At 38.4% G+C, this 19,040-nt stretch overlaps 1 protein-coding gene across 6 annotated transcripts in view; it reads left to right on the top strand.

The window, feature by feature from the left end:
• The first annotated feature begins 8,406 nt into the window (after window positions 1-8,406).
• C17H8orf89 (chromosome 17 C8orf89 homolog) overlaps window positions 8,407-19,040 on the top strand; it is a 56,239-nt gene continuing 45,605 nt past the window's right edge. For 3 of the 6 annotated variants that reach the window (XM_033842960.2, XM_073794515.1, XM_073794517.1), the window contains exons 1-2: window positions 12,692-14,031; window positions 14,154-14,320. In XM_033842960.2, coding sequence (XP_033698851.2) covers window positions 13,997-14,031; window positions 14,154-14,320 — 202 coding nt within the window. In that variant the 5' untranslated portion in view covers window positions 12,692-13,996. Of the gene's footprint in view, window positions 8,570-10,126; window positions 10,281-10,641; window positions 10,855-12,531; window positions 14,032-14,153; window positions 14,321-19,040 lie in introns of those variants that run through there. The other 3 variants (XM_073794518.1, XM_073794519.1, XM_033842961.2) reach the window with 3 other exon arrangements.

The following is a 19,040-nucleotide window of genomic DNA, read 5'->3' as shown; positions in this document are numbered from 1 at the left end:
GACCCGGGTTTCAAATCAAGTTGATTCTTTAGTGCCCTCCGAAGATGATGAGTGAGGTGTTGTTTTCTTAAAGTATCATTATAAACATTTAATATATTTGTATACCTTCCAAGTATATTTCATATAACATATACATGTTTAATATATTTCAATTCATTACAGTTAATATCTTATTAATATTTATACTCTTAGCTTTGGTTAGTTGGATTCTCTTCAAGTTGGTGACTACCATGATCGTAGTCATCTTAGATTCCTAGATTTCTGGAGTGAAAAGATGTACTAGGTTCATCTTGTACATTTCCTGCCACAGACCTGGAATTAAGTATTTCTTCAAGGGGCCCTAGCTGTTTTTAGTTTTGGATTTTTTTTTTAAGTCAGGAATGGGCCCACAATCTAGTTACTAGTTTCAGTGGACAGAGCTAAGAAACACTTTTTTTTTTTTCTTTTAAGATAGAAGTCTTATACTGATACTTCCAATTCATATTTAGGACTTTGGGGTTTTTAACTTATCATATTGATGTTAGATCTGTATCTTTTTCTTCCACACGATAATACTTGTTCACATCAGCACTGATATGAATGTTCATTTATTCAAACAGCCATCTTGAACTCTGAAGGTAGATACTGTATGTTCAGGGTGGTGGAGCCATAAGATAAAAGGAGCCTGGGTCCCTGATACCTTGGCACCATCCCTGTTGTGGGAGAGGGGGGTCTGTCTAGGCTTTTATTTAAGGGAAAATCTTCTTGTTTAAGCCACTTGTTTTGGATTTTCTGTCATTTGAAGCTAAATAATACAGGAGCTATAGAGGGGTGGGATAGGGAGGGTGGGAGGGAGATGCAAGAGGGAGGGGATATGGGGATCTATGTATATGTATAGCTGACTCACTTTGTTATACAGCAGAAACTAACACACCATTGTAAAGCAATTATACTCCAATAAAGATGTTAAAAAAAACAAAAAAATAAAATAAAATCGTGATGGTTGTACACATCTGTGAATATACTAAAAACCATTGAATTGTACACTTTAAATGGGTGAATTGTATGGTATGTGATTTATATCTCAATGAAGCTGTTAAGAAAAAATATAATAATACAGGAGCTACCATGGATTTCCAATTTTTAAAGGATTCATGTATAGTAAATGCATGTAACACTAAAATATTACTGAACTTAGCCTTCTCATTGATAAAGACCTCTAAGAATCTTTCCTTCACATTGCTATGAATATCAGTAGTCATTACTGCACTGTAGAATTGTGAAGGTCCCAATTATAGCTATATTATCCTTTCTTTTTTTTTCTTTAGAAATTGGTTTGGTAGGAGTGAATACATTCTTATGTCTGCTTGTTTCTTGTTTTTTTTTTGGCTGTGCCACATGGCTTGCAGGATCTTAGTTCCCCAACCAGGGATTGAACTCGGGCCCTAGCAGTGAAAGTGCTGCATCCTAACCACTGGACCGCCAGGGAATTCCCTATGTCTGCTTGTTTAAGTAGTGGTTTTTTTTCTTAATTGTCTCCAACACATATTTTATATTGGCTGTGATGTGTTATGTGTTAAATTGTACCCCTCTGCCCCCACCCCCCAAATTCATATGTTGAAGCCCTAACCCCAACCTTGGAATGTAACCTTATTCGGAGATAGGGTCTTTACAGAGGTAATCAAATTAATATGAAGTCATTAGAGTGGGCCCTAATATAGTATGACCAGTGTCCTTATAAATAGGGGAAATTTGGACACAGAAATATGTACAGAGGGAAGACAGTGTGAAGACACAGGGGGAAGGGAGTCATCTGCAAACAAAGGAGAGAGGCCTGGAACAGATCCTTCACTCACAGTCCTTAGAAGGAACCAACCCTGTCGATGCCTTGATTTTGAACTTCTAGCCTCCAGAAACATAAGACAATAAATTTCTGGTTTTTTAAGCCACCCTGTGGTACTTGTTATTGTAGCCTAACAAAGTAATATATATTTATTGTTTTCTTGGTTCTGTTTTCTTATTCTGTCTGCTACTGTTTAACGATGACATTTTATTTTTTTTATAGATCTTTATTGGAGTATAATTACTTCACCATACTGTGTTAGTTTCTGTTGCACAACAAAGCGAACAGCCATATGCATACATATGTCTCCATATCCCCTCCCTCGTTTTTTTTTTGTTTTTTTTTTTTTGCGGTACGCGGGCCTCTCACCACCGTGGTCTCTCCCGCTGCGGAGCACAGGCTCCGGACGCGCAGGCCCAGTGGCCATGGCTCCTGGACCCAGCAGCTCCGCGGCATGTGGGATCCTCCCGGACCGGGGCACGAACCCGTGTCCCCTGCATCGGTAGGCGGACTCTCAACCACTGCACCACCAGGGAAGCCCGACATTTTATTTTTTATCTTGGATTTTAAAAAGCAGATGTTCTTGATCCTTACTCTTTCATCTCCCCCAGGAAAATGCTTAATCAATTATTTTCAACTTCTGTGTTTTCAGTGTCTCTCTTTTAATTGTCTTCATCCTCAAAATACTATACCCATGCTCAAGAGTCTCTCGTGTTTAAATATAGCTCTTTAGACATTATCGTTCTCCAGTGAAATTGTTCACTGCTTCCTTTTTCTTAAAACTCTCTTTGCCTTTGATTTTTATCGGCACCCCATCTTGGTTCTTCTGTCTCTTTAACCTTTCCTTTTCCGTCTCCTTTGTGGTCAACCTATTCTTTGCCTGTCCCTCAAATACTGGTGCCCTTGGACTTGCTCTTATTCTTAACTTTTCACTTGTACCCTCCACTAGCCCTGGACAGCCTTGTCTGTTCTCAGAACTTTAACTATGCTGATGACTACTAAATCTGTATCTCTTGGCTAAACCCACTCCCACCTCTGGACCACATGTACCTTGAGCTCATTTTATCCACAGCTGAATTTCGCTTCTCATTCAAGCTGGTTCCTCATCCCTCACTCTTAACATCGTGAATGGTGCCAGTCATATGCAGTTCCCAGGTCCTCTAGATGCTACCACATTAAACTCTACCCAGCTTGTGTCTCAGTCTGCTTTTTCCTTGGTTTGGGCCCTCACTACCATTCCCCTAAACAATTGTAATAGTTTCCTAATTGGCCTTCTCATTCCCATCTGTCTTCTCATATTGCCAAAGTTAAAGCAATATTTTAAAATCTTAGGTCTAGTCCTTCACCAGCTCCCACTGTTTATAGCTGTGGCCTCTAAACTAGGGTGCATGCACCTCAGGGTATGATCCATTGAAAAAGAAAGTAGAATTCCTGTAACATATATATTTTAAATTTCAGAAATTTCATCTAGCATAACACCTAGTAAGTACTCAATAGATGCTTGTTGAATGAATTAGAGCCGGGGCTGGCAAACTTTAGTAAAATATGTACAGTAAGTATTTTAGACTTTGTGGGCCATTGAGTCTCATTTGCAACTACTTAACTCTGCTCCTGAAGGCCAAAGGAAGCTATAGGAAATATGTACAAATGGACATTTGTTTCTGTGTTCCAATGCGAAGGTACTTACTAAAACAGGTAGCAGGCTGGATTTGACCTGGGGACAGTTTGCTGACCCCTGAATTAGAGTATGGGAGAGGGGGAACTGTCTAGTGACAAGATTGCAAAGGTAGGTCGGGAACAGATCCTAGGGGATTCTGTTTGCAAAACGAAAGAGCTGGCAAAATAGAGTTGGAGTTTTATTCAAATACCTGTGTCAGAGACAGACAATAATGACATATAAATACATTATTATAAACTATGATAAGTGCTGTGAAGAGAATGACAGGATGCTATTAACATGTAGCCGAAAAGCCCAGAAGGCTGCTTGTCCACTCTATAGTGATACTAACTGAGGCAAGAACTGGCTGAAAGGTTTTAGCTCTTCTGCTCCCCCTTCTGTTCTCCAGGCGAATAGAGATATGTGAAGAGGTAAGAATCGTCTTTTTAAAAAGCAGCCTTCTGGGGCTTCCCTGGTGACGCAGTGGTTGAGAGTCCCCCTGCCAATGCAGGGGACATGGGTTCGTGCCCCAGTCCAGGAAGATCCCACGTGCCGTGGAGCGGCTGGCCCTGTGAGCCATGGCCGCAGAGCCTGTGCGTCCGGAGACTGTGCTCCACAATGGGAGAGGGAACAGCAATGAGAGGCCCACATACCGCAAAAAAAAAAAAAAAAGCAACCTTCTGGGCTTTTCACCTACATGTTTATAGCATATTTCCCATATAAGTGTGGGCTCATTTCTGGCCTCTATGTTCTGGTCCATTGAGCTATATGTCTGTTTTTGTGCCAGTACCATACTGCTTTGATTACTGTAGCTTTGTAGTATAATCTGAAGTCAGAGAGCATGATACCTCCAGCTTTGTTGTTCTTTCTCAAGATTGTTTTGGCTATTTTGGACCTTTTGTGCTTCCATATACATTTTAGAATTATTGGTGGGCCAGGCTGGGGCCCACAGAATCCTGGGGCTGGTGCCCACCCACTGGTGGGTGAGTCTGGGTCCTAGGCCTAGTTCTGGCCCACTGGTGGGCAGAGCTGGGTCCTGGGGTCTCTGGCTGTAGGGCCTTGCATGTCCCAGGGTTGGTGTGTTGGCCTGCTGGTGAGTTGGACCAGGGCCCTGGGGTCCTGGGGCTGTTGCCTGCCCACTGGTGGGTGAGGCTGGTCCCAGGGCTAATGCTGGTACACTGGTGTGTGCAGCCAGGTCCTGGGGCAGCTGTGGGCTCAGGGGTTCTTAAGGCAGCCAGCCTGCTGATGGGTGAGGTTGCCTCCCTGCCTGGCCAGTTGCTTGGCCTGAGGCGTCCCAGTAGTGATGTCAAAAGGCTGATGGGCAGGGCTGGTTCCCAGTGCTAATGAACTAGAGGAAGGACTCCAAAAGGGCACTTGCCAGCACCACTGTCCTTGTGGTAGAACGAGAGTCCCTGAATGGCTCCCATCAGTTATGTCCCCAGGGTGAGCTCCAGGGGACTCCTGCCTCTCTAGAAGGTTCTCCAAGATAAGCAGGTGTGTCTGACCCAGGCTCCTTTCAAATTACTGCTTCTGCCCTGGCTCCTGGGTGTGTGAGATTTTGTGTAGATTTTTAAGAGTGGTGTCTATTTCCCCCAGCCCTCTGGTTCTCCTGAACTTAAGCCCTACTGGCCTTCAAAGCCAAACATTCTGGGAGCTCATCTTCCTGGTGTAGGTCCTCCACACTGGGGATCCCAATGTGGGGCTCAGATTCCTCACTCCCTGGAGAGAACCTCTGCAAACTGTAATTATCCTCCTATCTGTGGGTTGCCCACCTGGTGTTATGTGGTCTCAACTGTACCACATCTCTGCCCCTCCTACCTGCCTTGTGGTTCCTTCTTTATATCTTTAGTTGTAGATCTTTTTCTGCTAATCTTCTGCTCTTTCTCATCTATAGTTGCTCTGTAAATAGTTGTGATTTTGGTGTGTCAGTGGGAGGGGCTGAGCTCAGGATCTTCTTACTTCACCATCTTGGCCACACCTTCTTTAATCCCTGTGTTTTCTTTTAGGAGTTTTACACTTTCAGGTCTTAGGTTTATGTCTTTAATTCATTTTGAGTTGATTTTTGTGTATGGTGTAAGATAAGGGTTAACTTCATTCTTTTGCATGTGGATATCCAGTTTTTCCAACACCATTTGTTAAAGGGACTATCCTTCCCCTATTGTGTATTCTTGGCACTCTCGGCAAAAATCTGTTTACTGTATATGTATGGATTTATTTCTGGAGTCTATTCTGTTCCATTGACCTATATGTCTGTCTTTATGCCAGTATTATATTGTTTTAATTATTTTAGCTTTGTGACATATTTTGAAATCAAAAAGTTTGATGCCTCCAACTTTCATCTTTTTCAAGATTATTTTGGTTATCTGGGGTCCTTTGGGATCCATATTAATTTTTATTTATTTATTTATTTAAATTGAGGTATAGTTGATTTACAATACTGCATTAGTCTCAGGTGTACAGCAGAGTGACTCAGTTATACATGTAAATGTATATATCTGTATTCTTTTTTTTCAATTCATTTCCATTATAGTTTATTACAAGATATTGAACATAGTTCCCTGTGCTATACAGTAAATCCTTGTTGTTTATCTATTTTATATATGGTAGTGGGCATCTGTTAATCCCATACTCCCAACTTATCCCTCCCCCCTCTTCCCCTTTGGTAACCATATGTTTGTTTTTTATGTCTGTGAGTCTGTTTCTGTTTTGTAAATAAGTTCATCTGTACTTTTTTTTAGATTCCACATATGTGATATGGTATAATATTTGTCTTTGTCTGACTTACTTCACTTAGTATGATAATCTCTAGGTCCATACATGTTGCTGCAAATGGCATTATTTCATTCTTTTTTATGGTTGCGTAATATTCCCTTGTATATATATTTACCACATTTTCTTTATCCATTCACCTGTCAATGGACATTTAGGTTGCTTCCATGTCTTGGCTATTGTATATAGTGCTGCTATGAACATTGCAGTGCCTGTATCTTCTCTAATTAGAGTTTTCTCTGGATATATGCCCACGAGTGGGATTGCTGGATCACATGGTACCTCTATTTTTAGTTTTTTAAGGAGCCTCCATACTGTTTTCCATAGTGGCTGCACCAATTTACATTCCCACCAACAGTGTGTAGGAGGGTTCCCTTTTCTCCATACCCTCTCCAGCATTTATTATTTGTAGACTTGTTTTACAATGGCCATTCTGACTGGTGTGAGGTGATACCTCATTGTAGTTTTGATTTGCATTTCTCTAATAATTAGGGATGTTGAGCATCTTTTCATGTGCCTGTTGGCCATCTGTATGTCTTCTTTGGAGAAATGTCTTCTGCCCAGTTTTTAATTTAGGTCTTCTGCCCAGTTTTTAATCAGATTGTTTGTTTTTTTGATGTTGAGCTGTATGAGCTGTTTGTGTATTTTGGAAATTAAGCCTTGTCGGTTGCATCATTTGCAAATATTTTCTCCCAATCTGTAGGTTGTCTTTTTGTTTTGTTTATGGTTTCCCTTGCTGTGCAAAAGTTTATAAGTTTGATTAGGTCCCATTTGTTTACTTTTGCTTTTATTTCTATTGCCTTGGGAGACTGATCTAAGAAAATACTCCTACAATTTATGTCAGAGAATGTTTTGCCAATGTTCTCTTCTAGGAGTTTTATGGTGTCATGTCTTATATTTAAGTCTTTAAGCCATTTTGAGTTTATTTTTGTGTATGGTGTGATGGAGTGTTCTAAATTCATTGATTTATATTCCATATGAATTTTTAAATTGTTTTTAGTAAAATTTTAAATTCTTTTACATTGGCATTTTGATAAGGATTGCATTTCAATCTGTAGATCATTTTGGGTAATGTGGATATTTTGACAATATTAAGTTTTCCAATCCATGAGCATGGGATGTCTTTCCATTTGTATGCGTCTTCTTTAATTTCTTTTATCAATGTTTTATAGTTTTTCAGCATACAAATCTTTTACTCCCTTAGTTAAGCTTATTCCTAAGTAGTTTACTCTTTTCGATGCTATTATAAATTGGATTGTTTTCCTAATATCCTTTTCAGATAGTTTGTTGTTAGTGTATAGAAATGCAAGTGACTTTTGTTTCTTAATTTTGTATCCCTTAGCTTTCCTGAATTCCTTTATTAGTTCTAACATTTTTTTGTGGAGTCTAGAGTTTTTGATATATATAAGATTATGCCATTTGAAAACAGGGACAGTTTTACTTTTTTCTTTCCAATCTAGATGCCTTTTCTTTCTAATTGCTCTGGCTAGGACTGCCAATACTATGTTGAATGGAAGTTGTGAGAGAGGGCATCCTTGCCTTGCTCCTGATCTTAGAGGAATGCTTTCAATTTTTACCTTTGATTACGTTAGCTATGGGCTTTTCATATACAGCCTTTCTTATGTTGAGGTAATTTCTCTCAGTTCCTAGTTTGTTGAAAGTTTTTAGTATGAAAGTGTGTTGAATTTTATCAAAAGCTTTTTCTGTATCTATTGAGATGAGCATGTGATTTTTTAATCTTTCATTCTGTAATGTGGTATATCATATTAACTAATTTTTGTATGTTGAACCATCCTTGCATCCCAGAGATAAATCTCACTTGGTCATGGTGCATATTGGTAATAGTTTTGAGAGAATCCTAAGCATTACATTGTCATGTACATGATAATTTGCTGTTGAACCTTAGATTTTTTTATATTGCCAAATATCTGTAACCTCAAATTTGAAAGAATTCATTAAAATATAAAATATTTAAAAGAAAAAAGTCTTACAACTTATTTTAGCTATGTTCTTAAAGGCCTCTTGCTTTAAAATCCCAAGAATATGTATTTACGTGTTATAAGTAAACTTTTCATTTAAATCTATGTTAGTATTTAATTTGTATGATGGAAAACAATTTGTTTTTTTGTATTTTGTGTCCTGAATCTGGTGCAGCATCTTACTTTCATCAGCACTGTTGAAAAAAGAAGAAAAAATGCCAATGCTGCCTCCTGAAATCAAATTTGAACCTTCTAATGTCACCAGAAATTCCCTTGACAGTTGTTTTCTTTTTGAGAGAAGTTGGAGGAAAGCAGTTTTAGAAACACAAAAGATGAGGAAAGGTGACTTCATTTTATTCTTATTTTACTTACAAAAATATAGAAGTAGTACCTTGAATTTACATGTACTTTTTTAATCAGTCAAGAGACATTAAATAATTTTTGTAACATTTAGGTAAGAAGGATAATACCATAGGCTTATGGAAAAGAAAAATGGAAGCAGATAAGGAATAATTTACTTAAGGTCATTCTATAACTCATGATAAAAAACAAATTCTAAAGAACTACTCTTGATATCAGTGTAGTGCTACCTCTGTTGGATCATACTTCTTTTTGTAAGTCATGTTTGTTTTAAAATACCTCAAGTTGGTATTTATATTTTAAGAAACTCAAATCTTTAACAGCACCTTTTTGTATTAATAATTCTAACCCAAACTTTATTTTTTGAGTGAGCTATGTGGAAATTATCTTATATCTTATAGTTGCTCAATAAAGACTAATTTCAGAACTTTTGACTTGTATATGAGTGTAATAACTTTCCCCCTTAATTTCAAATTATAATTGTATTTTTTGTTTATACTGAATTTTGCCTTTGGCTTTATTAATGGAGATAGAATTCTTGAAAACAGCAAAATTCAAACTCCCCAGCCATTTCATCACTCCTGGTTTTGAGTGTGTTACTGTATTTTTTCGACGTTTTTACTAGATTCCTATTAAAGATACACCAGTTTATCTGTTCTCCTACCTCCAAATCTAATTACTGAAAAGAAACTCTACATGATTTTGATCAAGAGAAACTATTTTTTCCAAAAAGGAATAATCAAAGGTTGAAAAATAGCATTTTGAGCATTTAATATTACTCTAGTCCCATTAAATACTATTTCTATTGCTATGCTAGATTTACTTAGTAGAGAAAGCTTAGAAAACAATTCTCTATGTTTAAAAATCATCCAAACCTTTAATCTCTTAATCTTCTTTTTCCATTTACTGTCTTCATTTTGAATTTTTTTTTTTAAAAAGAAAAATTTGAACAACGTCTTATACCAACGTCTGATACCTGAGGTCAGTAGAAGAAGCCCTCCTGATACTTCAGATGTTGCTGTTTATAGATTTGATGGGGGATTTTGCAGAGTGAAAGTTAAAATCAATGCCTGAAATGGAATTCTTTTCTCTCTCACTGCTAGCTCCGATAATCATGTATTTGTACCTCTTGATTTCTACACAAAAGCAGGAAGGTGAAAGGATTTAAAGTAGCAGATATTACAAGATTCTTGAAAGTGCCTTTAATCTGTCTTTCAACATGAATGTATCTAATGTTCTGGGGATTCTGATTAAATAAAATAATGAAGGACAGTGATGACTATGGGAGATCTGTGAAGCTGCCCTTCTTCCTTTTTCTAATAGTTCTTAGCGACTTAGTCAGCTCTTGCTTACCGTCCCTATCCTCGGAATTGAAAGGTATTCTCTTGGGAAAGATGCTAGCTCAATTACAGTAGCTTAATTTTATTTTCTTAATGACTGATTTGGTATATTTATTATACATTTTAGTATATAGTAAAAAAAATTATATACATTTAATTAAGAAGTAATACAGATGGTTATTATACTATTTTTAATTAGAATACACCACAGCATTTGGTCTAGAAGAATTCAAAGAATGTGTCAAAATGCCATATTTACCAGGATTGCAAAATTGCCAAAAAAGTGTAAGTTCCACTCCACCAGAGGTTCATAAAAGACTCCTGCATGCTGATACCGAGATGCCTCCTGTCAGGTAGGTCATCTCTTTTCGATTCTCTTTTGTTGAATATTTATTTATAGTAACACTGCTGAATGTAGAGGTTTTTCTGGCTAGTGAATCTAATTCTTTCTTGCCTACTATTTTTTGCATAAAGGATTTAATTTTTAAAAATCTCAATTAGCAATTTTATTCAGTTTGACCAGTAGGTACTTTTTTCTGTTTTCAAGTGACATTGCCAGAAGGAATTTAAGGACTTACTTAAAAAAATCTTTATTGCTTTAGCATAGATTGCTCATGAGAATATTGGAATTTTTAGCAATATAAATAAATGAACTCTTTGCAATATTAACAGGTTTCTGTACCCTGAATAGAGAACCTTGTGTTTCATTTCTAGTTTGACTGAAGTGGTGTGAGGGGAGATCCTGAATGAGATGTCAGCCTAATGAAGACCTTGCATTGCTATCAGATGAAATGAGTTTGTCAACCAGAAAAGTCCCACTGACTTTGAATACTGGCATTTAAACACATTATGATAAACACCTTTCCTACTTTAAATCAGGTTGCCTGACATAGCATTAAAAGAAACCTTCTTTCTCCAAAGGGACCTGTAAGTTAGTAAGACAGTCTCATATCCTATTTGGTTTCTGCTTTGATTTATTTATTTATTCATCAAGTATTTATTGAATGCCTAGTACTAATTCATTTTTCCAGCCTAAAAAAGGATGAAGCATTTATAGCAGTCTGAGTTGTAGCTCTCTTTAGGGGAGGATGTATATTTTCATATTATCTCCTGCCATAGTGTGCTTTGAAGTCATCTAGTTATGCATAGCACACACATATTGGAATTTCAGAATATATTTCTTGAGTTATCCACTAGTATTACTGGTCTTGTTAATTACTCTGGAAACAAATTTTGGTAATATAAATAAAGGATTAGAATATACTGAAAATGAAAAGTTGTGGATAGTTTATATCTAAATTATGAAAATAAGAACTTTGTAGAAAATTTGGGGAAAAAATAAAAAGAATTATTTGATAATTTATCCATCCTAACATATCCATTTTTATTGTTGGAGGTTCTCTTTTACCCTCCTTCATTTTGGATTTTTATTGGAGTTGTGATTTTAGTGTACTTACAATTTTTTATTCTGCCCTTTTTTACTTAATATTACACGTATGCATTTTTTTCATGTTATGACATAATCTTCAAACAGTCTTTACTGGCCACATTAAATTTCATTGTTAGAGCCATAGTTTATTTAATTTCCCTATTGTTGGACTTTCAAGTTGCTTTGACATTTTTTTGATTTTGCAAATAACACCATAATGAACAATAACATACATAAAGCTTTTCCCATCATTTTTTTTTTTTTTTTTTTTTTTTTCGGGTACGCGGGCCTCTCACTGTTGTGGTCTCTCCCGTTGCGGAGCACAGGCTCTGGACGCGCAGGCCCAGCGGCCATGGCTCACGGGCCCAGCCGCTCCGCGGCATGTGGGATCTTCCCGGACCAGGGCACAAACCCGTGTCCCCTGCATCGGCAGGCGGACTCTCAACCACTGCGCCACCAGGGAAGCCCCCCCACCATCATTTTTAATATCATTCGAGGACAGATTGTCAAGCTATAAAAATATAAAAAGCAAAATTACTCTTTCTGAAGTGAGGTTATGGTGAAATAAGGCAGAATCAGAGATGGTAGAAGAGAGATTGTGAGTTGCTAGTGGAGTAGATGGTAGCAGTTAAAGAGGAGGGATGGCAGGGATGTAGAAAGAGGAGACACCATTGTAAACATGAATATGAAACCTACTTAAGGGCAGTGAGTTTCCACTGTTACCGAGACACCTGTATCCCTGACACTCAGCTCACTCTTGACCTCTGGGCAAACGTATGTAGGGCTGCCTATGGCCATGGACTTGTCTCAGTACAGACCAGTCTTTCAATGCATATGATCATCTTAAAGAAACTGGAAACCCAGAAAGCACCAACAATTAACCCATTGGGCCTCTAGATTTTAAGTCTTCAATTTGCTTCCTTTTTCATCCGATTTCAGTTCATTATTTTTTTCATTTGCAATTTGGCTGTTTGTGAAATGATCCCTTAATATTTTATGTTGACTTGAGTGTGAATTTACTTAATTTAATGAAGAATAATTTGACTCTATTATATTCGTGTTATGACAAGTGTTCTTCAGACACAAAGTGGAAGAGTGGTGGCTGAGTGTCACACTGCTTATGAACTGCTTGACGAACATAAATGTTGGTTCTTTTCCCTGTGTCTTTATTTTAGCCATTCTACTGAGAACATGTCGGGTTGCCTACAAGTATTTTATTCTCTGCATATTGAACAATGCCTTGTGAAAGAACAGTCTTGGCAAAGCAGGGAAGTACTAATTTTTGTCTGTCTTGTATATAGCCCTGTATCCTTTTTTTAAAAAAAATCTCCATATGTGGATATTTGATTTAAAAACTCTGATAAAAGTTTAATGTGTTCTTAAATTTCTTAAATGATAAAATTTTTCAGTGAATCTCAAGGCATACTTTGGTAATATAACTGAAAATAGTCTCCGAGGTGAAGTGCATTTAAAAATTACAGCTATCCTGCGGTATGACAAACTGCCTCTAGCTGGCAGGCTAGCAGACCTGAAACGATGATTTGTGAGTTTAATTCCCTTAAATTAATATTATGAAACTGAAGCAATATGACCTCTCAACTCACCAGTGTTATCTTTAAAAGTTCCATGCAGCCAATACACAAAGATATTTGTTCTGATATTGGACACTGTTTTTAAAAAATGGATGTTCTATGTTTTTTGAAGGACATAAAGCCCTTCACTAAGGGTTAAGGAGATGAATCATAGAATTTCAGTTATCAGTCAGTAGGTGGAAAAGAATCTGAGGAGTGTCCGTAGGGACCACTAAAACCTTATCACATAACAATCATTAAGGCTGGTCTTGAGTTCCAAACCTCAGTGTGAATACTAGGTCGGCTCATCTTGACTGTACCCATATTTGACAACTGGGAAGTGTGATGTTGCCATGGTAATAAGTTGCTAGGATACCTCCAAGCAGCCGTGTAAGCTGACTTCATTAAACTGTATCACATGGATTGAGAACTAATATATGTTTTGATTGAATAGAGAACAAAAAAAAAAGTTATAGCTGACTTCTAAAGTTTAATGAAGTTACAAGAAATTTGGAATTCTTATGGGTTATCTCGCCCACAGCAGATTCAATCGTGACATATTTCCTCTAATAACCTACTCATTATCTATATCTATTCCAATAGGAACAAAAGTTAATTATGACAAAACTCAGATTGTGGTAATTAATAGGTAAAAAGAGCACAAATAACTGATAATTGGTATCTGGCATATCTAGATACCCTGTTCCTCTAATCTTGAGTCCCTTCCTCTAGCATTTCCTGAATCATGATTAGTCATAAGATAAAGGTGGGAAAAGTCAGACCTAACACTCATCCACTGGTAAAATTTATTAACAAAAATCGAGATACTGAGTTGGTTCATATCTGCTTCTGATTGGATTATTTGTGATAGAAGGAGTTTCCTTGATAGAAGGAGTTTCCTTTCTTTAACGTTTATTTAATTTTCATATGATGTCCTTCAACAAGTGAATTTCACTGAAAGCAAGCTTCTTATCTCTTACTGTATTTAAAAAAATTAATGTACCCTGGATTTATGTAAGAGTGAATTTATGATAATATATAATTTTAGGTTAAAGAAAACTAAGCCAACATGTACTGTGGCACTACTTCAGGAGAAATCAAAAGGTAGGCTGGGTCATCTTTTTCTCCTACCACATGTCTTATTAACTATTCCATACTTATCTTTTTTAAACTTCCTTTCTTTCCATTGACTTAATTGTCTTTGTTTTGTTCATGTTTCTTTTAAGCTTTGTTTATAAACTTAGTGGATGTTGTGTTCAATATATACATCCCATTATTATCTCATGTTGGAGGATGGAGGGAACAAAAAGTGCCTACCGAACTGAGAAGGCATCTGGAGACCAAAAGCCGAGGCGGGCAGCTCCACAGAATCAATGGATCAGCTTATTATATGGTAACTTACTCACAGGATGGGATTGAGCGGACAGCCATCTGGAAACATGTGTAGTCACACTCCACACTGCCGAGGGGCCATTGAGACAACTCTATAGTTAACCTAGGGCATGGCGAGTGTGTGCTTGAAAACAGGAAGTGTATTCCTAAGTCAAGATTTATGAATGGGTAACTATTCTCATGGACGCCAGGAATATGTCAGGGAGGTCTTCATCATTGTTTGGAGGCTAACAGGGCATAGAGGTCACCTGGTCCTAATGATTATTAAGCAATATCTATTAACTACAAAGCCCTTAACTACAGAGAAGTGATTGACTGCACAGGACAGTCCCGGGTAAGGTCAGTGGGAGGACAGGAGAAACTGTGTGGACCCAAGATGGCATCAGTTATGCTAACAGGCATACCTCTCAGGACCCTGGGATAGGCCCTCATCATCTCTCATGTGGACCGTTGCATAACCTGCAAAATGGTCTTGCTTTAAGAGTTTCTGACCTGGGAAGTCCTTTAACACTACAACAAAAGCCTAAAACTTGGCCTCTAATCACATCACTCCCTTCTTCAAAAACAACTTGTTGGGCTTCCCTGGTGGCGCAGTGGTTGAGGGTCCGCCTGCCGATGCAGGGGATACGGCTTCGTGCCCCGGTCCGGGAAGATCCCACATGCCACAGAGCGGCTGGGCCCGTGAGCCATGGCCGCTGAGCCTGTGCGTCTGGAGCCTGTGCTCCGCGACGGGAGAGGCCACAACAGTGAGAGGCCTGCATACCGCCAAAAACAAAAACAAAAACAAAACAACTTGTTACCTACAGACTAAAGTATGAACTCCTTAGCTTGGCCTTGAACTCTTTACCGTCTTCCCCTAACTTTCCTTTCTAGCCTTATCTTCTAATTAATTTTTTCATGAACCTGTGTACCTATAACATCCAACTACAAAAACCTATCTATATGCCAACAGTTTGGGTTCCATAAAACTACTCCATGGTGACTAAGAGACTTTACAGCACCAAGGAGCATTTCCACCTATTTGGAGTATGAGTTTGTCCTTTGAAGCTTTAAAACCAGACAGTCTCACTTCCACCTTTCTGATACATTTAATCAGAATTTTGTTTTTCAAAAACAGACACTGTTGAGTCAGTTAGTTACACTTTTAATGATGCCTACAAGATTTTGGAGAATTTCCTGGCAGCTCTGGTATCTACACTTACTGCCTCATTCCTTGCTTCGCGTGTTACAGATTCATGGGGCAACCTACTAAAGGAACCATTTATGGCATATGACACAGTGCCTATGTCTAGCATTTGTGTTCTCCAATAAATTCTTAGCCATTTCCTGAAGTGATTTTACCCAAAGTCAGTGGTGAAGATTCTTGAGCTGTACAGTCAAACATTTTTCATTTTGTCATTATATTTTCTTGCCTTCTGTTGATTATTATCTAAATAGGATTTTTCAACAGTGACAGTATTAACATTTTGGACTGGATAATTCTGCTGTGGGGGTCTGTCCTGTGCATTGTAGGATGTTTAACAGCATCCATGACCTTTACTCACTAGATGCCACTAGCACCTCCCAAGGTGTGGTAACCAAAAATGTCTCCAGATGTTGCCCAATGTCTTTGGGGTGGCAAAATCACCCTCAACTGAGAAACACTGTTTTAAGCATTACATCTTTAACATTATATGTTATCTGTTACTTGTCCTTCAGACTATCAAGTGTTTCATCCTTTACCTGTGCACAACAGTTATTTCCTTACCAGCATAACATGTTTTAAACCTTACTTATTTTTAATTTTTGTCATAATCATAGTTGTCTTCTTATAGTGCATTCATCACTTCCATGATTTTGCACTTATGGAGTAATGGAGTTAATAGAGCACCTCCAAACAAACAACAAAAATGAAAATTACTAAGTAAGACTTCTATTGAGATTGTCAGTGGCAGTCAGATTGATTTGTTAGCAGCTTTGTAAGTTTAGCCTGTGGAAGTTCATAAACTTCTTGGATATTTCCTTTATCTGAATTTCCATCAGCTATAAACAACTTCTGTAATCAACAGGTAACATGAAATAAAAATATAAATGTTAATTAGAAAAAAAGACATTTGTTTTGCATCTTGGCCCAAATGAATATTTGCCTGCCTATTTTCCAGTAGGCCAAGTTTATGGTTCTTCTGGGCTGGGTACTATGTCTTATTCACCTTTGTATCTCTGTAGTGCCTGTACCAATCCTACAACATATGGAGTCTTCAGTAAATATCAATACTTGTTGCTTTTCCTTCAGAGTCATATAAGAAGGCAGTTCATTCATTCATTCATTCATTCACCAAACATGAATTTAGCATCTACTCTGTGCCATTCATTGTTCTAGTTCTTAGGCCTAGAGTACGTCTCTCAACAAAACAAAGATCCCTGCCCTTGTGGAGCTTACATTCTAGTGAAAGAATACAGCCAACAAACATTAAATATAATAAACAAATCCATCACACAGTATATTAAAATACATACTATTTTTTTAACTTACTTTTAAAATTTTTATTTTATTTTATTTTTATTATTTCTGGTTGTGTTGGGTCTTCGTTGCTGTGCGCAGGCTTTCTCCACTTGCGATGAGTGCGGGGCTACTCTTCGTTGTAGTGCACGGGCTTCTCATTGCAGTGGCTTCTCTTGTTGCAGAGAACGGGCTCTAGGTGCATGGGCTTCAGTAGTTGCAGAATGCAGGCTCAGTAGTTGTGGCTCGCGGGCTCTAGAGCGCAGGCTCAGTAATTGTGGCACATGGGCTTAGTTGCTCCACGGCATGTGGGATCTTCCCGGACCAGGGACTGAACCCATGTCCCCTGCATTGGCAGGCGGATCCTTAAACACTGTGCCACCAGGGAAGGCCCAATACATAGTATTTTAAAAGGTGGAAGTGCAGTAGAAACAACAACAAAAAATAGAACAGGGTAAGGTAGATCAGGAGATCTGGGGAGAGAAGGATGATTTACAATTTTAAATAGGGTGGTTGGCAGTAATATTTGGGCAAAGATTTGAAAGAGGTGAGGGAGTTAAACTCTGGGAAAATGTTATTCTCTTGGAGCCAACAAAGGTCCCAAGGTGGGATGGTACCTGACCTGTTGGAAAAAAACATCAGGAGTCAAGTATGGCTAATCTCAGAGGGTGGAAGATGAGGTAAGAGAGGTAATGGAGTATCTGACCTTGTGGGGCCCTGAAAGGGACTTTATATTTAACTTTGATTGAAATGAGGAGCCATTACATGATTTTAACAGAAGAATGATTTTAATGTGATCTGATTTAAATTTTGAAAGGATCATGTGGTCACACCTTTCAAAAAAATGGCCCAGGGAACTTCCATCTCTGATTATGATGGAATAACTTATATCAGACCAACTTTACTACCAAGAATTCGCATAAGAGCTAATCATAAAAAATAATATAGGGCTTCCCTGGTGGTGCAGTGGTTGAGAGTCCACCTGCCGATGCAGGGGACGTGGGTTCGTGCCCCGGTCCGGGAGGATCCCACATGCCGCAGAGCGGCTGGGCCCGTGAGCCATGGCCGCTGAGCCTGTGCGTCCGGAGCCTGTGCTCCGCAGCGGGAGAGGCCACAACAGTGAGAGACCTGCGTACTGCAAAAAATAAATAAATAAATAAATAAAAATAATAATTTAAATATATTTTATGATATATAAAATAAGTATAAGAGTAATATATTACATATATTAATATACAGTAAAACATTTTTTAAAAAAATATAAAATAATAAAAGTATTTAAAAAACAATGTTTTAAGTTGTCAAGAGCAATCATTTCCAACTCAAAAGGCTGAGATTCTGAAGGAATAACTGCAGAGAACTGAGCCCAAATATCTGTGAGCAAATTCCCCAACAGGTGTTTGCCTGTTTCTAAGTGACATGTATGCTGGGTAATATTTTAGGACATGAAGCAGAAAATAGCTTCTTGGAGGCTAAAGGACTCAGCAGAGATTTCAGTAACTTAGCATTTGCCAGGGAGACAGAGCTGGGAGTTGAAGGGAGTTTAAGGCTTGCCAAGATGGAAAGCCCTTGGCAAAGACAAGCTTTCAGTTGAAACTGTTGAAGAGCTACACACTGTAATAACGGCATACAATAGACTAGCTTTTTTTTTTTTTTTTGTGGTACGCGGGCCTCTCACTGTTGTGACCTCTCCCACTGCAGAGCACAGGCTCCGGACGCGCAGGCTCAGCGGCCATGGCTCACGGGCCCAGCAGCTCCGCGGCATGTGGGATCTTCCCGGACCGGGGCACGAACCCGCATCCCCCGCATCGGCAGGCGGACTCTCAACCACTGCGCCACCAGGGAAGCCCTAGACTAGCTTTTAAAAAAGCCTAAAACCCCATTTTTTTTGACATTTGGCATGCTATTTATTTCATCTTTAGCTCATCCTTTTACACTTTCTATTTATTGTGTTAAAACCCAGTTTTGACTGGATTAAAGTGATATACCTACCAGAAGAAAATTAAATTTTCTTTGGAAAACTATGAGATAAACCAGAGCCTTACAGGTTTGTGCACACAGTCTCAAGCATTCAATCAAAACTTACCAGACATTAAAAGAAATATACCTTGGACTTCCCTGGTGGCGCAGTGGTTAAGAATCCATCTGCCAATGCGGGAGACACGGGTTCGAGCCCTGGTCTGGGAAGATCCCACATGCCGCAAAGCCACTAAGCCCGTGTACCACAAATATTGAGCCTGCA

This window comes from Tursiops truncatus, chromosome 17 (genome assembly GCF_011762595.2).
Source record: "Tursiops truncatus isolate mTurTru1 chromosome 17, mTurTru1.mat.Y, whole genome shotgun sequence".
Lineage (NCBI taxonomy): Eukaryota > Metazoa > Chordata > Mammalia > Artiodactyla > Delphinidae > Tursiops > Tursiops truncatus.
Note: the sequence above shows the minus strand (reverse complement) of the source record. Positions and strands in the feature narration are given on the sequence as shown.